This window comes from Xenopus tropicalis, chromosome 5 (assembly GCF_000004195.4).
Source record: "Xenopus tropicalis strain Nigerian chromosome 5, UCB_Xtro_10.0, whole genome shotgun sequence".
Taxonomy (NCBI): Eukaryota; Metazoa; Chordata; class Amphibia; order Anura; family Pipidae; genus Xenopus; species Xenopus tropicalis.
The window spans coordinates 55647228-55674228 of NC_030681.2; the positions used below are offsets into that span (position 1 = coordinate 55647228).

General features: G+C 37.7%; 1 protein-coding gene across 2 annotated transcripts; it reads left to right on the forward strand.

The window, feature by feature from the left end:
• The first annotated feature begins 3451 nt into the window (after positions 1-3451).
• On the forward strand, positions 3452-25933 carry qpct (glutaminyl-peptide cyclotransferase). Of its 2 annotated transcripts, XM_018094262.2 has the most exons (8): positions 3452-3598; positions 6844-6970; positions 9106-9252; positions 13924-14196; positions 16932-17108; positions 19467-19566; positions 23778-23894; positions 25683-25933. In XM_018094262.2, the coding sequence occupies exons 3-8, from the start codon at positions 9178-9180 to the stop codon at positions 25826-25828; spliced, it is 888 nt and encodes a 295-aa protein (XP_017949751.2). In that variant the 5' UTR covers positions 3452-3598; positions 6844-6970; positions 9106-9177; the 3' UTR covers positions 25829-25933. The 2 variants fall into 2 exon arrangements, with proteins under 2 accessions (XP_017949751.2, NP_001017245.1); NM_001017245.2 differs by lacking the exon at positions 6844-6970 and having other exon boundaries at positions 3462-3598.
• The last annotated feature ends 1068 nt before the right edge of the window (positions 25934-27001 follow it).

The window sequence follows — 27001 nt, forward strand, 5'->3', positions numbered from 1 at the left end:
GCTGCTGGGAGGGGGTCAGATAACTCCAACTTGCAGCAGAGCAGTAAAGTGTGACTGAAGTTTATTATAGCACAGGTCACATGGCTGTGGCACCATGGGAAATTAAGATTATGGCTAGCCCCATGTGAAATTTCAAAACTAAATATAAAACAAAATCTGTGTTTTTGAAAAACGCATTTCAAAGCAGGATTCTTTTGGAGAAGTTCTATTAACTGATGGGTTTTGAAAAAAACATGTTTTCCCATGACAGTTTTCCTTTAAAGCACCGCTAATGGCATACTGGCAATGCAGCTGCAGTTGTAGGTTTAAGTGTGATAACTTTAACTTATATAGATGCTATTAGATGGTACATTAAAGTTAATTATATTACACTGAGAGAAGATGCTGCACATGCACTTATGGAGCTATATGTGGGCAGCACTCTGCTATTGTTACCAAACTAGCCATCAGGGAACCTTAATATAGTCAGTGTCCTGAAAACAATATGTTATATATAGGGGCCCTTGTAAGCAGCTGAGATACTCCTAATTGCCATCCACCTGTTGGCAGATCACTTGCTGCCTATTAGGTATTAGAATATCTGGTGTATGTGCAGTTATGTGCTGAAATCTGTCCAATGGACAAAATACTTTTTTAAACTTGGCTCTGAAAATGACCTGCCTATCAGGATTTCTCACACTTGGTTCCAAGTATAAATAGATCAAAGTACTCTCCATCTGTTTCTACATTGTTTCCTAGAAAACAATACAATGTCAACATTATATCAGCTCTAAAATGATCTGCATGAACAACATCTTTATTTCGAACAAGCGTTTTAAGCAGGTTTGCCTCATGAATTGTCAGAATTACTGCACACAGAATAACAGTAAAAAATTAAAAGGAAATTGTTTAGAAAAAATTATTTGGTGCTCAATGATTGCAAATGGGGAGATTCAATGCTGTCCTTACAGCAATAAGTAGCTGTATGGAAAGGGGACACTTGTATAGTAATCATACAGAAGTGCGGCTGCATTCGCATGTCAGGCGATTATCACGCAGGAACAGTCAGCAAAATATCAGCAAAATCATCATCAGCAATCATCAGCAATCATCACATCAGCAAAATATCCATACAAATAAATGTTTGTTTTGGCCTATCTGCCCATGGAGCTACAATATGCATACAGGAAACAACACTTACAATCACCCTGTGTGCCATTGTCCTGACATGTACAGGGCCTCATTTAAAGTGGAAAAAAGGAGTTATTTGCCATGTTTTGCCTGTCATTTTTCAATATTCCAGCACAACTGAGACTGCAATTCATTGTGTACAAACTGTGATGTTAAGCAGGTTCAGAGCTTGTACTTCTTTATTGATTGCAAGTTGCACTCAATTTATTCTGGGCATTATGTGGGTGGGTATATGTAAATTGTGTACTTGCCACTTTAGTCTTTGACAGCTGTAAAGTACAGGATGCACTTGCACCTCTCAGTAACACAAATAGGAACCATGGGCACATAGTACTTTATGTATGCCAAGTTTGTGCCCAGCACTATACTGCTGTACTAGATAATGGGTTGCGCTCCAATGGCTTCCACTCAATGTGTTCCAAAATGGGTTCCACTCCAATGTGTACCATTATTTGCTGGTAAAACCAATTCTGATATTTTCTAAGACTTGAATAAAAAGCCCGAACACCCTGGGGTAATGTAGTAAATAATCCTAAGATTAATACTTGTCTAGTAACTCATAGCAACCAGTAAGCAGGTAGCATGTAGTGGTCAGCAGTTTGAAAACAAGGGGAGTATTTATTAATATTGAACACAAACATTACCGGTGACCAGCAATTAGATTTCAATGGTCATCTACAAGTTAGAAAACAAAAGTAAAGTTCTGATTTGGTTGCTATAGGCAACATCACCAGTGATCTTTGTCTCCAATGTTAATAGATCTGCTCCTTTGCATTACTTAATGTGTGCAAACTTATAGTAAAGAAAAACAGAGAAAACAAGAATTGTTAAGGCTGCTTTTTATTCAAACACTGCAAATGTGCATGCAGATAACCATTAGGCATCAGAATGAACAGCAATTTTTTAATTGAGAAAGGCATAGCTCTTGAATGAACGGAGGGCCCCCTCTGAAAATTACTGTCACCCTGCACCCTCTGCAAAATGAAGAATGCCAAAGGTAGCTGGGAGTTTTAATGGCAAACTAACCAAAAACCCAGGGGACACACATAGGGAGCAGGGAAGTTTTCAGAAACATAATTGCAGTAGTTTGGAAGGCATGTCAGTAATTAGATATCTTCCCCCCAGCACCCTCTGGCTTTGAACTGAAGCCTGGCTGCAGCAGCAGTAATAATGCAGAGCAGAGGAATAAGCGTTATTATTGAGGATTCCTGAAGTTGGGATGTGGGGCTGACAGCAGCAGCTCAGCATAAGCAGAGCATTAGATGATGTTTTATGGGAGTCACTACAGATCCCCACTCCCCCCCCCCCCCGAGCATTAGATGATGTTTTATGGGAATCACTACAGATCCCCACTCCCCCCCCCCCCCCCGAGCATTAGATGATGTTTTATGGGAGTCACTACAGATCCCCACTCCCCCCCCCCCGAGCATTAGATGATGTTTTATGGGAGTCACTACAGATCCCCACTCCCCCCCCCCCCCCCCCCCCCCTCTCTGACGTTTCAAAACTCTCCGGGACTTAAAAGTATGTACAGGGGCCCCGACTCGGCAGCACCCTCGCTCTCTGTATTGTTTAGGGCAGGGATCCCCAACCAGTGGCTCAGGGCCACATGCTGCTCCCCAACCCCTTGGATGTTGCTCCCAGTGCCCCTAAACCAGGTAGTTATTTTTGAATTCCTGACTTGAGGGCAAGTTTTGGTTGAATAAAAAAAGATTCACTAGGAAATAAAGCCTCCCATAAGTGGATAGCATACACAGAGGCTGCTTAATAGCCAATCTTAGCCCTTATTTGGCACCTCCATGAACTTTTATGATGTTTGTGTTGCTCTCCAAGTCTTTTTATATTTGACTGTGGCTCACAAGTAAGAAAGGTTGGGGACCCCTGGTTTAGGGAGCTCGGCTCCAGGACAGTGTGTACAGGCTGATCTGTTTCGCCTGTGGCTGAACGGCAGTGTTGAAATACACAGGCTTGCTTCACTACTCATAAACAATTACATCATGACTTATCCTGTCATGGGCACTTTATAAAAAAGAGAGTAACGTTCCTACTGGAGAAATTAAAATATATTGATTCAAATATACAGCTGGTGTTTAGGCTTGAGTTACGTGCCAGCTATTTCATTACTCATTACTCACTCACACACACATCTGAAGGCATTTCTATTCACAAAATAATATGCCTGCAGGGACAATTGGATCAGACACTTGTTGTCCCCGCCTCACTCTGACTCCTTCCCCCCACTCAGAGCAACATTACTGGCAGGCAGAGGAAGTGCTCGGATACCTTGGAGGCTGCTGCTGGCTGAGAGATGGACAGCGGCAAGAAGAGCGATAGGATCGCCCTGATCTGCGGAGCCTTCTACCTGCTGTCAGTCTGTGTCATTCACACCAATGGCCAGAGCGTCAGTAGCCGCTGGACAACAGAGAAAGTAGGCGCAGCTTTACATTCAGTAAATGGGTGCTATACCTATGGGTATATTCCTTTGATTCAGTGCAGGATCGTGCCCATATCATGCAGTTTAGTAGGATATGATGAAGGTGATGATTAAACTGCACATACGTGCAAAGTACAGGGATGACAGTGGTTTCTCTCCTCGGCTTTTGCTGCAGTGAGACAAGAATTCCTGTCATGTTAACTGCAGGCAGTGCTTAGGCTTAAATATAGGTTTGGGAAAGCAGTTTATACAAAGGCTGATGTTTCCCTGGGAATGGGGGTTCGGTTCATTGATGCATTTTCCAGTAGGAACCCTGGGGTTGGTGAGATCAAGCTAATTACTTAGCTGGGAAGCATTGTGCATTGTATTTTCAGCTCCTTCCATTCTGTACTTCCCTCATATATAGTAGAGAGTACAAATAAGAGTAGTTACTATTATGGATTAAAGAATGTGTTTGGTTAGAGATAGCCCTCTGGCCATCTTCCTCCAATTTCTTGTTGTTTTTTTTGCTATATTGGATCATGTCTGGCAAAGCATTAGGTCTGCTTGCTGCTGAGCAGAGCCTTGTGCTCATATAAAAACCCGGGAAATGAAAAAAAATGCAAGGCTATACTTCATAGTGACTGCACTTCTGTGTGGGCCAGACAGCTGTTACCAGATGATATTGTTTAGTCCACTGTCATGAATGAGTGTTTGTGCAATATATAGTTGATATTTAGGATGAAACGTTCTTACAAATATATATATTTTGGCTCTGCAAAGTGAACTTTTCCTGTAAACTGCATCTTGCCATATCAAACAATGATCCTTGAAGGCAAAATATACATCTATGTTGGAAATGACGGGAGTAAATGGGGCAAATGAAAATATTGAAAGTACTGTAAGGTCTAAGTGCATACACTGTCAGATTTGAACTGTCAGGCTGATCTGCTTGGTTGTCCTGGGGTCTACAGAGGCCCTTAGTACGAGGACCACATCAACACACCATTCTTGTCCAACGGGATTTTCAAACTTGTCCAACTGATATCTGCCCAATTTTAGGTAAGCTATTGATCAGGCATTGGGAGTTTGTGGGGGGGGGGGGCATAAACAGGCCAATAAGCTGCCAACTCAGTTTGGAGGGATTGGCAGCTTTGATTGGGCCTTGTATGGCCATATTAAGGAGCCCCTTTTTAAATAAAGTTTATTGAATAAGATGCAATGTGCAGGGCGCACAGACACCACAGAACTTTGCAATTAATACCTGCCTTGTGGATGTATAACTTCTAGGGCACCTTTTGCATGCTGCAGCTAAATATGCAATTGACTTGCACTTATTGATTCACAAAGGCCAGTGTCACGTGGTATATTTTCTGTGACAGAAATGCACTAAAGGGCATGGTATCCACCCTTGTGCAGAGGGCTGGAACTAGGGGTAGGCAGAAGAGGCAGCTGCCTAGGGCGCAACGATTGGGGGGCGCCAGGCGCCTCTCCTGCCTACCCCTAGTCCGTGCTCCTTTGTCATTTTCCCCACCGCTTGTCATTATGGGGTGGGGAAATGACCCACTCTAGGGGCGAGGTGGCTGACTAGGTTGTCTAGTACGCCCAGTCGGCTTGGCCCGTCCCTGCAAATAGGGAGGATTTGAGTGTGAAAATGCACACTTTTGCACTTTCTGCACACAGAAATCTGCCCCATGTATGCACTGACAGGCAGGTGCTATGCCCCCAGTGCATTTGTAAAAACAAGATGGAAGGCAGAGAAGAAAATTACCTGTATAAGGAGCTTTTCCATATAAGGGGTCTTTTTGTAATTTGAATCACATTATGTTAAAAACATTTAAACATTAAATAAACCCATTAGGATTCAGTTACCAAGTACAAGGGACTGGTTTATTATTACAGAAAAAAAGGAAATCATTTTTCAAAATTAAGAATTAATTGCTTAAAATGACCTTCCTGTTATTTGGAGAATCCTGAATAATGGGTTTCCAGGTAAGGTATCCCATACCTGTATTTTGACTTGAATGCCCACAGTGTGATTATATTATAAAAAATTTCTACCAGTGGCTTAACCCTACAACCATGGGGGGGCGGGGAGAGCTCTGCTGTTTGTACTTACTTTTTCTTGCCTGTCTTCCAAGCTTAGGCACATGAGGGACAAGGGATAGTGGGTGCAACCAGTGGACACAGAAATTTAGGGTGCAATTGCTGGGGGAGGGGGGCAACATTTATCTTTTGTGTGGGGGAGACCCTGTGAGGCAATTTACACTTCTAATTTCTCCAGCCTTTAGTTGGCACTTGGGTAACACACTGTACTGGTGAGAGAGTCCTCACCTAGCTTTCAATACATAAATACTGTACATACAGTTTCTGCAACCATTATACACATGGCTGGGATGTTGGCTGTAAAAGCTTGGGATTGCAGTATTCAATGTCTTAATGCTAAAATGCAGTCATTTTCAGGGCTGGATTATCATGTTGAAAGATGAACTTGCCCCCAACATTTAAATTAAATATAGCCCTCTTTTGGACATGAACTCATTTAGTTAGACATATGTAAATAAGGTGCATAAACATTATCTAAACTTCCAAAAATGAACCATAAATATAAATGTATTTTTTACACAGACATACCTGATTCCTGCAATTCACTAAAACAAAATGGTTCTTCTGTCTGTCTGTCTCTAAATTGTGTCTATTCTTTAGCTTCTATAGTATGTATATGAAAATTAACATGTAGTGCATATTTATATAACAAAATACACATACGTTATTGTTAGGCCAGAACAATTTTTCAATCCTATCTCACATGCTGGTCTAATGACTTCTAACATCATGTGGAAAAGCACAAGGATTGCATTAAACAGGCTGAAACTCAGTGGCGTGGAAACAGTTTTTATTGTGCAAAAGGCAAGAACTTTTATTCTTTTGTTAATTCAAAAATTGACAGTGCCACAGGAAAAGGTTATTTTCTAAACTTTTAATTATTCATTTCCTAATATATTTAAATTTAAAACATTAGTGGGTTAGGTTCTAGGATGCACAATGATGGTTTAGGAACATAAAAAGTCATTTGCAGTTTTCCACTGTGAAACAGCTTTTGTTTTAGTGGTGCTACTGGCACTGGAGCTTACACAATGTTTAATTTTGGATTGTTTGTGCAACTCCAGCCTTGTACATGTATTTGTTTTTTTCTGTAAGAGGATGTGCTGTTTGTGGGTATGCAGCATTAAAAGTCAGTTTTTCATTTGGTTCTTTAGACAGTGCGACTGATCTGATGCCTCAGTTTTTGTGTTGGTGGAAAGCAGCTGGCCACATAGTTCAGGGGATGCTGGCTACATAATCTGTCTAAGAGCACTTGCTGTCTTCACTACCTGGCTAATATAAGTAGGTTGGCTATTATTATTATTAACATTTATTTATAAAGCGCTAACATATTCCGCAGTGCTGTACAATAAGTGGGTTTCATACATTGGACATACAGAGTAACATATAAAGCAACCAATAACCAATACAAAAGGTGAAGAGAGCCCTGCCCAAAAGAGCTTACAATCTACAAGAAACTGTGGCATAGTAGAGGGGTGTATGTCGGGTTGACTATATACACTGGTTAGGGGAAGAGAATAGCTAAATACAAGGCTGGCTACAGATTCTGGTTGGGGATGCAGGGTGTCTACATATGCTTTCTGGGGTTGCAGGGCTGCTCTATACTCTGGCTTGGGATCAGGCTGAATACATACAAGTATCGATATTAGTTACAGACAGAATCCTCAAAATGATGTGTGCACAGCTGAACTGCTTATATGCTGCCATGCCTTAGGCATAATTTATGTGGGTTCCTTTTTATTAAAGGAGCAGTATACCCCTTTTGCAATGACCAGGGCTTGTGCCTATTGTTTATTACTTGAAACTAAAGCTAATCCATGTTTGCTCCTTGCAAGGTAGGTAATTACCATATATACCAGTATACAATGCCTCTACCTTACCCCTTTGTTTTGTTAGCAGTAGTTTATTATGCAGGTGGACAATCTGTGCACTTGTAATCTAATTATTTACCTGGTAAGGACCAAATATGAGGTATATTAAATGCCTCTTTTTATTCTGTTTAGCTTAAAAAGTAGCAAAAACCAAGAACTTTTGTCATGAAAAGAATAACAAATATAATCAGCACAGTCCCTTTTTACTGAACCCCTGTTGAACATAGGGGTATACTGCCATTTTAAAGGTGGTTGTTGGGAACTGTTGTAAGATTCAGAAATAATAAACTTTCAAGCATAACACATTATATGCTTATAGGTGGTCTATAGGTACAATATATAATGCTCACTGACTGTGTACAAACTGACCACTGACTGTGGTTGCAGAAAAAGTCTAAAACACCCTAGTACAGAAAACAATAGGCTATTTAAACATCAAAACAATATGGCTGAAGCTCTGCTATATAAGAAAATCTATATATATATATTAAGGGTCCCCTTGGATACCACTTATACGGAGAATCTTTTGTTATTTGCTACTTTATTCTTGATGGTGTGTTCGGCCAAGGTAAAACTCAATTAAAATGCCTTCTTTTGTCCTTCTTTATAAAATAAATGGAAAATATCAGGTAACAAACAAATAATATTAATGTTTCAGTCTACTGGCGATCTAACAATGCAGGACATCAATGTGTAATCCCACTGTAAACATCTTGTATCAAAAGGCAAGGCAATGGACCGCATATCAATTGTGCAGTGAAGAGAAACAGAGAATCACAAATGCAGAGGTTATTGCTTATTACCAAGATATTCACACTCAATGGGCAGACAACCGTGTTTATAGAAGAATGAAAATTCCTCTACAAAACAAATTGTTTTTACCTATCTTGCTTTTGGATGTTTGTGTTTAGAAATTACGAGACAAAATAAACACTGATAAAAGAAAAATGTTTGTATGTGTTGGAGTCCTAGTCTTATGTAAATGTGGAGTTCTAACAGTAAAAATTGTAGTTATTGTGTAATTACTTTTCTGGTGTCTAGATGGGTGGTGTTCTTTAGCAATGAAAAACCTACAAGGTTTGAAAGTACAGTTATGTTGAATTTACATTTAAAGAGACATGTTTTAATAAAAATATTTTACTTTTCACCAAAACCTTAAATTTAAATTTACAAAAATTGACTGATATGTAGTGGAATTTTATCAATTAGTTATTTTTTTCTATATTTCTTATAGTTGCTGATTTTAAAAGCATGGCTGAGAGAAAATAATGAAACTTTAAAGAGGGGACTTAAATTTGTAACTGATAGGTAATATTAAACATCATTGTGTCTTCTTGTGTTAATGACTCTTCAAATAGGGAATGTAGTATCAGGTGCAAAGTTTGTTCTAGTGGCAAACAATCAACACTTGTATTTACAGATCTGTTGTTAGAATATAAAAACAGCTATCTGATTGGTTCCTTGGGGTCCTTTAGCACTCAGATACTGATATGCATCTGCAACAGTTTATCTAGTGATATATATTATATTTTTTTATCAATACAGAATTCCCATCGCCCTGTTGTGTTACACACTTCTGATATCCAAAAAGTTTTGTCGCAAACAGATGTTGGTCAGATGTTCCAGACCGATTTGAAACCCATGCTGACCGAAAGATATGCTGGATCCCCAGGAAATTATGCTGTTCGCCAAGTGAGTAGTGCAAGCATGTTAAATATGTATTGGTTTATGTTGTAGCTTACTATAAATCTTTTATCTGCCCTTTTCTGAAGGTTGCTTTTATTCATTTACCAACAGTGAGGAAAAGCATATCAGAAAAGACATTAAAAGCATGTCAAAACCACTTAGTAGAGAGTAAGCAGAAGGTTGCAGGTTGCCTAAGGTTGCAGGTGTTATATGCCAGTGTGCCAGTCCTCTTCTGTAAAAGGCTCATTATAACATATTGCTCTTCAGCTGTTGTTGTGCAGTTTAGCACCTATGTTTGTAAATAAGCCTCTTATATGCCTGATGTAACTGACACTCTTTCAAAAACCCTGGGGAAGGCAAGGCTCTTCTTTCTTAACAAAGCACCTATTTGCAGTAATAACGGCTGTTCATACATCCTTTTGCATCCATGTCAGGCTGCTGGCTTCATACTTACTAAGGAATGCAGCAGTTTCTAATTTGTGGTTTTACAGACTCCAGTTGGGATTTTATGTAGAGAAAATGTGCCCAACCCCTGGAAATCAGGTCCTCTAGGGGACTCTGACATTATTTTTGAAAAGGTATCAGTATTCAAATTATTCAAAAAAAGTGTTTTAAAAGTAATTAGAATATAACATAATATTGCCCTGCACTGGTTCAACTAGGGTTTGGAGCCAACTGTGTTCCTTTCTTGAAGCCCTAGCCCTTGATACAGCAAACATTTTTGCAAACAGGAGAAATGTGACCAGTGCTCGAAAAAAAAAAAAAACCTTACAAAAAGCCTCACACACAAAAAAACAACCAGGTCAACATATAGGCACCTTTCAAAGAGTTGTATGATAAGTCTGAGTATGAAAGTCTCATACTTTTTTGCTTTATGAAGGTCACTACCTCTTTAATTTCTAATTAAGACTAAATCTGACCATATGGTAAATCAGGAGTACTGGCCTTGGTATCTCTGAACTTGGAGAATCTCCACATTTTTGTTTTGGCTGGGAAAACAAGTTGTTGATACGGCTGAGTTCATGCAGTATGTTTAGGCTGTATTTGTTATTACTCCCATATTCAGCTGCAACTGCTTATAAGCAGAAAGTGCCAAACAACTAGTTACTTCCATTTCTGCTTTAGCTGTTTTTATTACCATCTTCCTACATTGTATTTTAAAATAGCTAATGCTCATTTTTTCCCTCAGGCCGGCACGTATTTTATACAGAACAACCTTGGATATTTCTGTAGCTTCCTGCTTCTAATCCCTCAGGCCATTCACATCCTGTTTCTTTGTGCTTTCAGCTGAACATGAAATACTTTTTCACATTCACAAACATCTGATGGAATATCTGATTTTTGTCATAAAATTTCTAACCAGGCCCTTCCGCCTTTGCACCCCCTTCCCACGCCACTCGCTCCATCAGTGGGCAGCATGCCACTCCCTCCTGATTTTTGCCACTCAAGGTCCCAACCTTTGCAGCCTGCCCATAAATTGGGGCTTGTTTCCAATGAAATATTTCACAATTTTCTGAACAAGTGGACTTCATACCTTTTTAAACAAGTGATCTTCCTCAGGGAAATAAACTACAAATTGACTAATGCGGACAAATATATATATATATATAGTACACAAAAATCGGCACTCACCACATCAAAAACACTCGCTGGGTGCTGACCAGAAAAATAGAAAGCACATTTATAGAGAGCACTCACAGCATCCAAGTATAGAAAAAATCTGTTTATTTAATCACCGCATCTATGCGTTTCGCGTCCTGATGACGATCCTGTGGGGGTCGAAACGCGTAGATGCGGTGATTAAATAAACAGATTTTTTCTATACTTGGATGCCGTGAGTGCTCTCTATAAATGTGTTTTATATATATATATATAACGAACCCAGGGTGGCACTCTGCTTCAGCTCTTAGCTCGGGTGCAAGGTAAATGATTTAAATATCCAAAAAAGACCAGCAACACCGAGTTATATTCCAAAAACAATCAATTGTGTATTAAAAATGTATGAACAGCCAACGTTACGTCTTGGTCCCCATTGGGCCTTGATTGTTGATTGTTTTTGGGATATAACTCGGTGTTGCTGGTCTTTTTTGGATATATATATATCCAAAAATACAGGTCCTCCCATGAATCAATCAAAACTAATTGGGTGCACGTAGGTGAGTGGCTTGTATTATATACTATACACATTACCCCACCAATTTTGAACACACTGAAGGAAAAATGTGCTGTACATGTTTATGTATTAGTGAAAATGTTGCAGAAAAATGTACAAATGATACATGTACAAAAAGAAAAAACGCTTTAGAAGGATATTTATGTTGGTAAATTAAAAATTGTGTTTTTGGGTTCCTTTAACACAGCTCTGCCACCCCTTATCAAAATAACATTTGTTTCCCTATATTGATTTATAAATTTGTTTCAAATGTAAACTTATTCAAACTGATTACTTAAAAAATTTAGCATTTAAAAATTATTGAAAAGATACTGACACCTGATATAAACTTTTTTATATCATAACATTGTCTTTGCATGCTATTTATAATGTTGCCATAAAAGTATTTGCCTGATGTTATTTCCTTAACTATCCAATCCCTCATGTTCCTCTATAAGGGCCTGCCAAATTTGTGCAACAAAAGACTGTTAGCTTTAGAATCTATAACTGACAGGTTGAAAAGGGACAGTCAGGTTGGAAAAACAGTCAGGTATGTATGTATGTATATCTTTATTTATAAAGCGCTACTTATGTACACAGCGCTGTACAGTAGAATATGGTTCATTAATACAAACAGGGGGTTATAAGATAATAATAGATAAATACAAAGTATAACAATAAATACAAATAAATGCAAGGTGCAGTTGCAATAAGTTAAGATTCAAAGATACAAGAGGATCCTTGCCCCAATCTATATGGGAGGGTAACTTACAGACACAAATAGGCGAATATAAGTGCTGCAGGTTACAGTGGGTGACACTGCAATATAAGTGCTAGTTCCCAGTTCAGGTGCTGGGCGAGTACTCCAAGAGGTATTCTTTAAGTCTAGTTTTAAAAAGACTGAGGAAAGGATTTTCTCTGGAGGAAATCAGGGAGGGCATTCCAAATGTAAGAGTCAGAAAGGCTTAAGGCGGGAAACAGCAGTATTAGTAGTCAGGTATAGGAATATCAAGTATCAATAGCTTATAATAACAAAAACAGCCCTATCAGTGAAAAATTATCAACATGAACTATCAGTAACTTTTTTATGTTTATGTATTTTTTTGGTCACTGTCACTTTAAAAATAGGTTAATAGAAAAGCTATTGCAGCACCAGTTTTTCACCAGATTTGGCAGCCAGTCATTTTTTTTCCATAGGGCCACAATAAAACAGAACCCTAAAAACAATGTGTTGAAATGCCATATTTTATATACTGTACTGAACTTACTGCACAAGCCTAAAGTTTTCAAATCCCTATAAAACTAATGATTGGGGCCTTCAAAATTGTGCACAGAGGATCACTATCTTGGATTTTCCTTGGAGTGTCAGTGACACTGCACATGCTGGCCAGCTGTTGAGAAACCAAGCTTAAAATAAGAAAATGAGGTTCACATGTAATTGAAGCTGATGCTACAGGGCTGATAATTATATTCTAATGCAAATTGCATGGGTTTCTGAGCTGCCATTTATTGAGAATTTTAATTAATTACTAATCAGCCTTGTATTGTCACTTTTCTATTCTATATATGCAGTACTTTGTGAGTTGAACCACTTTTATATTCTATATAAACCGTATATTGTGAGGGGGTCCCTTAGGTAACTGACAGCAGCACAGAGCATTTGCAGTGAATCAGAATAACAGAAGATAGAGAACTACTGGGTGCATATTTGGAGACACAGAGCTTGACTGCTAATGAGCTGCAGCGAGTTTGGGCTAGTACAAAACCTCAAAAGATAGAGGCCCATTTATCAACATTCTGATTTTAGTGGTTTTAATGGTTTTTTTAATGAATACCAAGTAATTTATTAAAACAGCATAATATAAACAGCAAGAACAAAAAATCCTGCAAAAAAAAACAAAATAAATACATACAAAAATTTTGAGATCCTTGTTACCTTGTGCCTGAGTCTGAGCTTTCAGTAGAAGCCAGCACTACACAATAAAACTGCTTTCAGATAAGCTACTTTTTCTCCTACTCAGTGTACTGTTAATAGGACCCAAGTCCCATATTACAGGGTTTTCCTGCCTGGGTGCTATTCTCATGTCTACCATTAGGTGGGGCATGTGACTACATTTAGCAATGCAAACAATCTCTGAATTAATTTGATCTCTACAATGCTGAAACCTCCTCCTGCCTTCAGGAAACCTGCTTTTTGGAAATGTGAGGGGGTCTGGGGTGTCAGAAATATATATGGTATATGAAATGGTATATTTACATAGACCTTTCTGATAAAGCTTTCATGGTTTAAACCTTTCCTTCTCATTTAAAATAAATCTGCCCCTAAGCTTTTGTTGAGAAAGGTTATCCAACCCCTTCAATTACTGATCTGTTTTAATATTAATTTGCTTGTAATCTTTCTTATAACATCTTGCTTTCAATTAATAATTTAGATTTTATACTTCTTATGATATATTATTTGATGAAGGGGTTATTTAAAGTGAATCAAATCCCCTAGTTATACTGAATGGCTTCATTTTTTATAGCACATCAAACAACGACTACAAAGTCTTCAGGCTGGATGGGTCACAGAGGAAGACACATTTGAAGCGCCAACACCTTATGGTTATGTGACATTCTCCAATATTATCAGTACATTGAACCCATCTGCTAAGAGACATTTAGTGCTAGCTTGTCATTACGACTCCAAATACTTCAGTCCTCAATGGGATGGCAGAGTATTTGTGGGAGCTATAGATGCAGCTGTTCCATGTGCAATGATGCTGGAGTTAGCAAGAGCTTTGGATTCTTCTCTGAAGGTACAGACTAAATGATATACCTGTATATTCAACTTCATTTTGCTTTGTTTACAGGCTTAGTGGAAGCAGTCTTCTCTCGCATTGGTAACAACACTTAATATTAGCTTCATAATATGATATTTCTGGAAAACTTATAGCTCCATATTTACCAAAATCCATGGTTGAATATGTCTTCACACTCCTGTGAAACATTCTATACATTTAAATGACAGTAACCACATCAGTAGCCCTGAAATAAAGGTCATATGCTGGTAAACCGGCAGAACTTGATATAATGGCACTGCATGAGAAATATGTCCATGGATTTGCTAAAACTTGGCTGAAGGAGTCACACAATGAAACAGAAAATATACATGGCTACACCTTGTTTTGGGAGATGGGAAACAGAAAAAGAGAAGAGGTATGTCTGTGCTTTAGGTATACTTCGAAACATAGTATAAAGAAAGAAGGCATTGTGGAAAATGAGAAGGCTGGAGCTGTATGGGTCAAAATTTCTACAGATTGTAATGGGACAGGCAAGTTAATTGTAGAAGTATGCTACAGACCCACTTGTGTAAGTGAAGAGGAAAAAGCTCAGCTCCTGTTGCAAACAGAATGGATTGCTAGTTTAGGGCAAGTCTTAATAATAATAAAGGGTTTGATTACCCATAGCCACTGTATTATACTGCCCAGACTGGAGCAACAGTGGAAGCAAGTTTTACATTCACTAAATGATCATTTAAAGGGGACCTGTCACCCAGACATAAAAAGCTATATAATAAAAGTAACTTTCAAATTGAACTTGAAACCTAGATTCTTTTTTTTTCTTAAAATATCCATACCTGTTATAAAGGTATTTCAAATAGCTGTTAATCATATATTTTCTGCCCTGTCTGTATGCCTATTGCCTATGTCTATTGCTTTCACTTGCTATTTATTACTTCCTAGATTTTAGTGCACTACTCACAATATGTACCCTTCACAGTCTTTATGTATCCTGTGCATAGGCATCAGGTCCCCCATTCTGGCACATACACAAGATTTGGGGATAATGCAAAACTTGCCTTAATAATCTTACCCACAAAATGATGCTTGCTTGCTTGCTTTCTGTGATTGTGTGTTCCAAGACTGAAGGATACAAAATAATAATTTATACAGTGTAAGTAAATTTTATTTTGCTCGACTAATATTGCAATAAGCAAACTTACAATGAGTCATAGGTACATTAGGTCTTTAGTAAACACTAAATGGTGGGCATTTAAATTATTTAAAATTGTATTAAACAATTACTGTTCACAATTTATTAGACAAAAACAGAAAATGAGGAACTGAGTAGTGTGTACTTGACAGCCCATGGAAACCGGACTGGTGGGAGCCCCAGATATTGTGCAGTTCAAGTACTTAGAGAAATGTATTTTAGCCAGATGCCATTTCTTCTGTCATGGTAACAACTGATTGCAGGAAAGCTGATGTAATTCCAATATTTTAAAATGGATTAACTTTAGCCTGGCATTTATAGGATTTTATGTTTAGCGTGTAGAAAGCAAGTTATTTAAAAGTATGTTAAGTGAAAACATTCAAGATTATGTACTGGAGAATTGCATTGTAGTAGTAATATTTATCATGACTTAATAAAGGGCAGAGATTTTAGAAATTGATCTGCTAGAAACCTTATTAAGGGGTTATGAATGAGGACCAAGGAGGAACCAGAACTGGGACACAGGTTGGACAGGTGTGTGAAATCAGGATACAAGGCAGGTTAAACAATGCAGGAAGGTTGGTACTGGCACAGGCAGTATAAACAGACAGCCAATGGCATACCACTCAATTTTTGCGGGACAGTCCCTCTTTTAACAGTTCAGCCCACAGTCCCCGTTTCTTTCTAAAAGTACCTAATTTCCCTTTGATCTCATGGACTGACTGCTAAAAAAGAAACAATGTTTTCCAAACTTAATTAAAAAGTAGCTTTTGGTAGCGAGCCCAGAAACGTTAACACGCAACATTTGCACTTAAAATTAGATACAATTGTAACTAATAAGCTAAACAGGTCACTTGAGGGAACTGAGAGCTTAAAGGGCAATTTCACCTTTTTTAGCTGTAGCCTATAGGATAAACCCATGTAAATGGGATTTTTTTAAGAGTCTGGAATTCGTTCCCAGAATTCCTTTTGTTTGCTTTTGTCTGTGTGAGGCAGTCTCCTCAACTTTATTTATTTGTTTGTAGAACCTTTTTTAGCAAAACTCTAATAATACATAATACCCCAAAACCCCCAGAAATGTGTTAAAACTTTAAATAACCTGCCAAATTTTGAAAAATGGGAGTAGTATTTAGGGGTTTTGGTTGCGATTGTGGTTAAAGAAAAATTTCCATGCGCCAAATTTTCACTGAAGTTTTGCTAAACAATTTGTCAATGGCGAAATGTAGAAATTCACTGCGAATCCATGCCTGGCGAAAAAATTCGCTCATCACTATTTAAAAGCTCAAAATCCTATATTAAGACAAATGGTCATGATGGCAGGTAGCCTACACAGAGTTAGGAACAGGCCAAGGTAAATACCAGAGATTAGAAGTATAACCATAAGTTTATCAGGAGCACCTACCAAGGGTAGAGTGACCACTATCAAGGAGACCAAAGCACTAGCAAAGTACATTGGCATCAGTCAGATCAGGACAGCACAGTTTCATCCCTACCTTCTTACACCAAGTAGTGGGTCTTCTGACATGTTCTAAAGCCTAATTTATTTTTATTATTTCAGAAGAAACTAAATTCAAAGCTAGATCTTTCACTTCAGCTAATTTTCTTTGATGGCGAAGAAGCATTTCAGCGATGGTCTTCATATGATTCATTGTATGGCTCTAAACATTTGGCTCAAAAGATGGAAACCATTTCTCATCCACCAAATGCAGAAAACACAAATCAACTTCATGGAATCGTAAGTATATTGGTATGGTGTAACAATACACTGTAGCTCAGTGTTTGAATTATAAACTGTCTTGTTTGGGGTGACTGCAAAACCTTCTTGGTGAATATGTTAAATGTGCAGCCTTTACAAGAGTATAGGTTATGTAGATCTATAGAATATTTATTATGTAAGGCTTTAGTGAACCCAATGAAACTGGTGCATACCACTCACCATTTCTAAATTGCAGATCAGGACATTGTAGATATAGGCCAAAGTTATGGATCATAAGCAATAATCCCTGTTACCTTTTAACACTCTCTAATATATGCACTGCACTGGTGTACATAGGTACAGGTATGGCACTCCTTATCTGGAAACCCTTTATCCATAAAACTTGTCAAGACTCCTATTTTTGCTGCCAACATCCCTTCTCAAAATGTAAAATATCAAGTATTGCTCTTGTCCTAGTTGCACAATTGCATTTCCCTATAGCAATCAGTCATCAGTTAATTTCTGCTACAAGCTAGAAATTGAAAGAAAATATGAGTGGTAGCTATGGGTAACCCAATATAGCAGCTATGTCAGTAAATCAGTACTGATATACTGACTTATAGAAAAGGCAAAGTTTTAACATTTTCTGTAGTGTATTACAAGCTCTTTAGGGTTTCCAAAGTGAGATGTCTTACAAAAGTCACTCTCAATAAACTTAAAATCTACTAATCATGACTTTTTTTTTTTAATAAATGTTTTTATTTATTTTCATATCAATAGGATTCCATGTATACAGAATAGTGTTTTTTGCAGAAAGAATAGTGTAACTTAGAGGTTGGTATATACAGTATCAGATCAGTTAATAGTACTGTGCAGAGATTGTCTTATGCCTGGTTGTCTCAATGTACAAAACAGTTGTAGGCTTATTGGAGTTAGACAGACACATAGAATGAATGAGGGGGTAGTTGGCCATCTTACACTTAGGTGTGACAAACTACCACAGGTGTATTGTGATGAAAATCCGATTTGTAATTAAGTCAAAACAAACAGAAATATATAAAGTAAGGTTTTTCGACAGTCAATAAAAACTATTTACATTTCAGTTCACCAGCTCTGGGCTAAATTATTCAGGGTACCTGTTTTCCGTTATGTTGTGGATCCTGGGAGGCAGCGATGATTTATTTCTTCTAATCATGACTTTTAATGTACAGTATATTACAGTGTAATAATGTTTTTGATTTTCTGAATATTTATTATGTAGTTACTGCACCCAACTAATTGTCAACACATTTGAACAGAAATTGTAGCATTTACATCACTAAACCAGCCATGACAGGCAGAAAAATCTAAAGACTGAAGGAGTTTTAAAAATTGTTAATTCACTGAAGCATTTGCCCTTTCTAATAAAAAATGATCTCTAACATGACCTACTTTTTACCCACATACAGTAGTTTCCATGGAGATTAATGAAAAATATCAGCATACTTTTTTACTTTTTACTGCCAAAATTAATTGGTTCATTGCACATTAGGAATATAGGTGATTCACTTCATTTATTCGAATGGTTGCTAAATATAAGTGATGTTTTCAAAGGCAATTTTTTGCTGGTAAATTCTTTTCTATCAGGTTAGTGCAGCAAAAAAAAATTTACTACAGGGAGACGTCATTCTGTGGACAATGTTAGTAAAGCAGGATTTGTACCAACCCAAAATCTTGTGTATCAGTGGGGGACCCGATGCCCATGTACAGGCTACATAATTATGGGCGGTGAGAAGGAAGGGGAATGTGAAGAGTGCAGAGTTCACAGTGCAAGATCAAGTTTACATTGAGTAAACAGAATTGCACCTTATAGTGTATTCTTTAAGTGCAGCATTCAGAAGGGGGCATGAGGTGGATGCCACATGAGTCCCGTGGACCATCTCTAGCTTGTGCTTTATTCAGTGCATCAGTGCAAGCTGGGAAGCACTGGGGAATACAAGGTGCTAGGGAGCAGTGCTGGACTGGAGGGTTTAGGGCCCGCCACCTCAAGGTCCCTCTCCCCTGTTAAGAACTCCCTTCCCCTTTCGAAGTGGGGGTCCTACTGATGCCAGACAGGCAGTGTGCCTTGGTCAGCAGTGCCCAGCAGGTTTTAGTCCATTAATGCCTCTGGCATTGCCCTTGCCCTGCCGTGCCCCTGCAGTGCTTCCTGTTCCACCACTTTGAAAGAAATCTGAGGACTATAATTTTTTGCATTTTAATTTTTAAAGATAAGTTAGGTTTTGGGTGCAAGTTACTGACAGCAGAAGGCAGATCTTTCTGCTGGAGACCCTGGGATACAAGGAAACCCCAGGGAGACAAATATTGTGTAGTTTAATTTTTTTTAAAAAACTGATCTACTGTTTATATATTTCTCTGTAGGATCTTTTCATTTTGCTTGATCTAATTGGAACTGCAAATCCAGTCTTTCCAAACTATTTTCAAAATACTGCTCGATGGTTTAACCGACTTCAGTCTATTGGTAAGGTGTTTTTTTTTTTTTTGTTTGTTTTTTTTAATTAGATTTTTTCAGTAATTAAGCTAAACTGTTAGTTTACCAAATTTGTTTTCCGGTTTGTAATGTTCACCTAAAAAACACTGAATAAAGGCAGTATACATATCAGTTAAGGCTGAAAGAAGTACAGTCAGCATTTACAACCTTCTGGTCAGTAAGCAATTTTGCCCATTTCTTGCACTTTTCATACTGTCTGTGCCTCTTGTAGAATTGTTGCAGGTCTCTGAGCTCTGTTTCAACACAGCCATTCCCCATACAGAAGTGCTGCCTGAATGAGCGCATGAAGGGGCATGCTTTTGCACTTCTGCCAGGGGCTATGTAATGACCGTTTACATCTGTGAAGTTCAATCTTGTACTAAAATAATTCATGCCTAGTTTTTTAAACAAATTACCATTTCCCATAGAGTCCATTACAAGAAAAAAATATTTATTTTGATTTAAACGACAAGAAAAGTACAAGTGCATATTGGGCACTCCCCAATGTTTAAGAATCTAATAAATCCAGAGGAAAAGATCTTAAATGTATAACATGTTAAAGGAGAACTAAAGCATAACTAAAGAAGTAGGGCAGAAATGTTGTACATTATGTTTTGGACAGCCCAAGCCAACCACCGCCCTTTAGCAATGAAGATCTGTGCCCCCAAAGATGCCCAGCAGCTCCCCGTCATCTTTTCTGCTTATTCACTGCACATGCTCTGTGCTGCTGTCAGTTACTGAGCTTAGGGACTGACGCACAATATACTGTATATATAGCATATAAATGTAACGATAAAAGGCTGATTAGTAATTCATTCACATTACATGACAGATCTAAAACCAGGGCAATTGCATCAGAATTGAATAATTAGCCCTGTAGCATCAGTGACAGACATTTTCTGCTTAATAATTCACAACAACCCTTAATCTTAGCTTCTCAACAGCTGCTCAGAGCACACTGGGCATGTGCACTGTCCTGGACAATTCTAATAGAATCCAAGATGAGGAGCTCCTGTGACAACTGTAAAGACCTATATCATTACTACCATAGAGATGCTGGAACTTTAAGCCAGTGCAGTCAGTTTATAATATTAAATATGGCATTTCTATCCATATTCATTTTAAGGGTTTAGTTCTCCTTTAAAAATGAGTGAATGAGATTCCAGAAGCAAACTGGCCTATATTATAGATCAATGCCACCCACTTATTACATGTAGTAGGCCAGTTGTCTATTTATATAGCATGTATGAGGGCCAGATTAAATTAAATCAAAATGATGATGTCATACAGTGAAGTCTAAGGAGCCTTTCAGCAGGCTGGGGGCAATAAAAATCCTTTGGAATGCTACATGCAGCCCCACAGACCTCCAATTGGACAGCCCTGTTATAGAATATATTTTAGGCACCTAAAACACAGAACTCTATTAGTTATTATGTTTCTTTAGACATATACTGTATATATATAGATAGTATATAAAACTATTATTATCCTTTATTTTTACAGTGCCAACATATTTATGTAGCTCTTGACAAAGCTTATTTATTATTCACATTAGTCCCTGCCCCATTGGAGCTTACAGTCTCTCCCTATCATACTAGGGTTAATTTGGTCAGGATCCAATTAGCCTGTCTGTGTTTATTTTTTGAGAGTGGGAGGTAACCCTGATAAAACCCACACATATACAGGCAGAGCATACAAACTCCTTGCAGATAGTGCCCAGTTCAGAATTGTAATCATGACCCCCCAACCCTATAAGGCAGCAGTTGTTATCACTAAGTCCCCATTTCACAAAATGTTATTCTTTGTGCATTTTTAATGTTCACTATTTATTTTGCTGAATTTATTGGAGTTAAACCCATGAACCACAAACTGACAATAGCTGAAACGCCAACCGTAGGGCTGCTGTAAATTGCCCCATGATGTAAGAGAGATCCCCCACCTCCATGCTTTTGGGGCACTACAATAATATGTTTTACATAAATGCCACTGTTGTTCGGCTTTGTCATGGTAGTGGGACAAATATCTAAAAGACAGGGCCGTATTTATACATAGGCACCCGTGGGCAGCAGCTTTAGGGGGTCAGGCCACGCTATATCTATAAAAAAAGGAAAAAATAAGAAATGTTGATGCTCGTGCAGAACTCAAAGGAGCATATTTATTAACACTGGACAAACATCACCGGTGATGTTGCCCATAGCAACCAATCTGCAATTAGATTTGAACGGTCACCTCACAGGTTAGAAAAAAAAGCAAAGGTCTGATTACAATCCAAAGCTAACTATTATTTATTAAAACATTACCTTGACACATTACCTGGCCGCATAGAAACCAGTGTATTTTACATTATATTGTAATACATACAATAAAGGTTTCTTAAAGAGATACTGACACCAGAAGTTAACCCTTTTTTACTTCTATCACAACATTTTCTTTGCGTGCTATTTTTAATTTTGACTTAGAAGTGTTTGCCCGATGCTTTACATTACCTATCTGGTCCCCCATGTTCCTCTGTGAGGGGGCTGCGATATTTGTGCAGCAGGAGTCCAGTAGCATTAGAAGCTGTAACTGACAGGCTGAGAAGGGACAGTCAGGTTGGCAAAACAGTCAGGTTTAGGAACTTCAAGTAACAATTTCTTATAAAAGCAGCCCTATTGGTGAAAAATATCAACATGACCTACAGGTAACCTTTAATGTACATTGATATTTTGAAGAGTAGTTTTTTAGTGTCAGTATCACTTTACGGTGGCCATACAAGGGGCGAGGTGGCAGATTTCAGGCCGTGTATATGGCCCTTAGACCAATATCTAGGCAAAAATTGTCCAGATGTTTAAAAATCCAAGGCGAAGAACATATTGCCATGTTGATGTCGTCCTCATCCTGACGGCCTCTATCCTGTCAAGGTGGTCTAATCGTTGGCCCTCATATCTCCCACCTCAAGGTGGACATATAGGGAAAAGATCCACTCATTTCACGTGTATGGGCCCCTTTATAGTGAGAGCTGTGAATTTATTGAAGTCTCTCCTTAAAGTGGCTATACTGGCAGATACATAAGATCAAGATGGGTTTGAGGGCTTTTTTACAAGGCTTATCCAGGAACTAATCTGATTGCCTTCTTGGACTCAGCAAGGAATTAAGGCACATTTGAGAGGCTTTAGTTGGGGTATTTCTTCCTTCCTCTGTCTCAATTAACAGTTGGTAGGACTTTTTTTTTTCAACTTACTTGTACTATATAGTAAGTACTGGATCCATATCATTATCCAGACAGCTCAAAATTAAGGAAAGGCCATCTCTCATAGAGTCAGTTTTAAAGGGGTGGTTCACTTTGGTCTTTATTATTTATTTATTTTTTATTTTTTTGTAGTTTTGTGAGTGATTTGCCTTTTTCTTCTGACTCTTTCCCAACTTTTAAATGGGGGTCATTGACCCCAGCAGCCAAAAAAACTATTGTTCTGTGAGGCTACATTCTTACTGTTATTTTTTTAGGACTTTTTTTTCTATTCCTGTCCTCTATTCATATACCAGTATTTCATTCAAACCACATCCTGGTTGCTGAGGTAATTTGAACTCTAGCAACCAGAAAACTGCTGAAATTCCAAAATGGAGAGTTGCTGAACAAACAGTAAGATAATTAAAAAAACAAATAATAAAATATGAAGAGCAATTGCAAATTCTCTTAGAATATTACTCTCTACATAATACTACAAGTTAGCTCAAACATTAACAATCCCTTTAAGGAAATCATTTTATTTTCTTAAATGATTTTCTTTTTCTCTGGAATAATAAAACAACCAAATCAAAACAAAACAATCCTATTGGGTTTATTTAATATTTAAATGATTTTTAGTAGACTTAAGGTATGGAGATACAAATTACGAAAACATACCTTATTCGGAAAACCCAAGGTCCGAAGCATTCTTGATAATAGATCACATACCTGAATTATATATATCTAGTGTTGAACTGGTTAAAGAATGTGACGTTATGTGTTTTGTCCACAAGGTGGCATTTTGTTTAAGATATAAATCATAATATTGTAGGAATATTAATGATACTTGACAAAAGGAGAAGACGCATATGAAACCTTGATTTGTGACTAATTTGCATGTTTTTCTTATTTGCCAAACTTTACTTGGAAATTAATAATTCATTATTAGATCTATATAGTTAGCACTATAATTAATATGTATTTACAATTTTCCTAGAAAGGAGACTCCATGGGCTTAATTTACTAAAGAATCATCCTTCTGAGGTCCAGTATTTTCAAAGTGGTTTTCGTGCGCGACCAGTACTTGATGACCATGTGCCATTTTTACAAAGAGGTCAGTCAAATTTTGTCCAGATAATATAATGCTTATATGTTTTAGCAAATCATCATTAGTAAGAAAATGTATTTTATAAGTTCAAAGTCAAGTATGTGCAAACGCAAGTAAGATAACTTGGTAAACTAATGTTTAAGTTAGCATTTTTAATTGAAAAATTTAGGACAAGCTTTGTTCAGACCTTACGGCAATGGACAAATCATTAAGGTTAAGGTGAGAATGGCTAAGCAGCCAAAAAAACCCTGCAATGTGCAAAATCCATTAAATGAACAGCAACACCAAAAAAATGAAAGTTTTTTAAAGTAATTAAAATACAGTATATGGTTGCCCTGTACTGGTAAAACTGGTGTGTTTGCTACAGTAACACTACTATAGTTTATTTAAACAAAGCTGCTGTGTAGCCATGGGGGCAGCCATTCAAAGGAGAAAAGGCACAGGTTACATAGCAGCTAACATTAGTTCTGTAGAATAAAATGGAGCTTTATCTGTTATCAGCTAAGTAACCTGTGCCTTTTCTCCTTTGAATGGCTGCCCCCATGGCTACACAGCAGCATTGTTTATATAAACTATAGTAGTCTTTCTGAGGCAAAATAAATAGGAGAGGCACTAGGATGCACCTTGCCACTGTTTGGTATAGTATATATCTGAATTTGTTTTGTATTATGTTTTGAAAGAATCTTTGAGCCATTAAAATGTGGTTTTATTTTCACTGAATTATCTGCTGTTATTACTATGAGAGAATCTACCTAGTATTTTGCAGAGAATTGGCTAAAACTTGCCTTGCTGTCTCCTATTCATGTTAAGGAAAACCACACATCGGGTCTTTTGTTTCTTTTGGGAAATTACCAGTGCTGGCCTAAGAAGTGCCCAAGGCTAGTAGCTCTTGTACTGGCTCCAACCCAATGACCAGGGTGTAACTACAGAGGAGACATATCCTGCAGTTGCAGGGGGACTCAGGATGGAACTTAGAGAACCCAGAGAGGCGTTAATTAATGAGATATCTTATATCTTGTCTTATATCTGGGTCAACTTACCAATGTTTTGGGGCCTTTAATTGTTTATATTTGCTATTGGGTCCAGTAACATCTAGGTACGCCACTGCCACCAACATGCCTGACTGCCCACCCACCAGCCAGCAACAGTGGCGGATGCAAACTCACCCCTTTTCCCACTCCCTGCTGCGGCCTGCTCTGGACCAGAGTGGAGAATTTTTTTTATAATTCCATCCCCCTATGAAATTTTTAATAGTGAAGTGGGAAAAAATGTTTCCCATTCAATGTCAGAGACCAATAAAAGTCAAACATTGATTTGTCAACATGTTAAAAAAAAACTCTACATGGGATTTTTCACATGCATATATATATATATATATATATATATATATATATATATATATATATGTATATATACTGTATGTTAATTGTCACTAAGCTCAGGCAGAGAGCATGTGCTGAGAAAAGAAGAAAGGATATACTGGGGGCATCTTCAGAGGCACAGTTTTTACTGTATCATTTTTAGGCCAATTCTTTATTGAACGTTAGTCCTTCTTTAAAAAAGTTCCAGCCAGGAAGGTCCAGTACATTGGTCAGGAGTTTCTTTTCCAAGGAAAATTATTCCAGGCAGGGATGTGTCAGTCTCAGGTAAATATTTAAAGCCATGAAATGTGTTTACTTTGATTTGTGTTTACCCAAAAAATATTTTACTTAAGGGTGTCATCTAAAAAACTATTCTGTAAAAAGGACAAAGTATTTTTATAGTTAACATGAGCCATGTTATACATTTCTACAGGTGTTCCAATTCTACACCTTATTCCTTCCCCATTTCCAGAAGTATGGCACACAATGGAAGACAATGAAGAAAACCTTGATTCTGCGACTATTGAAAACCTTAATAAAATTCTACAAGTGTTTGTGCTAGAGTACCTTAATATATGATTTGTGCACAACATGGAGTATTTGATTTATTTTGTTTAAAGGAGCACATCTTGTTATGAGTTGTAAAAAAAGTGGTACATTAAAATGTATATAATTTAAACATTCCATCTTGTGATTTGCTGTTGCATTTCTTTCTTAAAATATTTTGCTGTAAGCAGAATGTTCTATATCATAATAGGAACAGTAGGGAAGGCTGTGGTGGCTTTATAATCAGAATGACATTTAATTAAACTGATTATATTTAATGGCTTGTCAAGAGTGGCACAGTAAATGGGTATAAAGAAGTGGCATTGTATTTGAATTGTTTTTTAAGACAAAATTGGCAGTGAAAATGGATAATGAAGATAAATAAACCTGTAAAACATTTTTATTGGTTTTAAAGTTCATTGAGGTGTTTTGAGTACTTTATACCGATCATATGTCTTAGATATTGGTACATGCACTGGATTACAGGTAAGCCTGTACAAACATTCAGGGACATACTTAAGTCTATAAATTACATGTTTGAAATAATTTTGCTTTCATTATAGCATTATACAAAAGTCTAATCAATTAAATAGAAATTGCTCCAGCAGAAATGGGAAACTGCTTTTTTCACCAGATCAGAATAGTATTTTTTCCGTCTGTAATAAATGTGATTGTGATTGCACTCATTTGTTTTTTAAAAATATTTGTAAATAAAAGTTTCCAGCTAACTATGGGTGATGGCACATGGTAACTTTTGTTGCCAGTGCTCAACATCCTGCATTAAACAATATGAAATTCTGCCCAGTGCAGGAAAAGGCATTTTCTAGCAGTTATGCGATTCAAGGGTTTTAACCCTAGAGATTCAAAGGTATCTACAGTATTCTGCATTTTGTTGCCCACATTGGAGATTTAGCACATACAAAAAAACATACTGGGGCTTGGTTGTAAACACTGGACAAATTTGCACTTGGGCAATAACACATATCAACCAATCAGTGATTAGTCTTGTTCAACCAGCTGAAGGTAGAACAATGAAAGCAAACATCTGGCTGGTTGCCATGAGTTATTGCCCAGCTGCAAATTTACCCAGTGATTATGACCCCCACTGTGTGCTATTGTCCTAAGAGGTAGCCTTTAGGGCTCTGGTACATGGGGAGATTAGTCGCCCGCGACAAATCTCCCCTGTCAGTTGGCTCGCGAGGCATT

Excerpts from the sequence above, each read along its gene's own strand:
- qpct (NM_001017245.2), top strand. The coding sequence starts at position 3,479 with ATGGACAGCGGCAAGAAGAGCGATAGGATCGCCCTGATCTGCGGAGCC. Across the intron at positions 3,599-9,105 it reads GCCGCTGGACAACAGAGAAA|AATTCCCATCGCCCTGTTGT; the intron begins GTAGGCGCAGCT and ends TTATCAATACAG. Across the intron at positions 14,197-16,931 it reads CTTTGGATTCTTCTCTGAAG|AAGAAACTAAATTCAAAGCT; the intron begins GTACAGACTAAA and ends TTATTATTTCAG.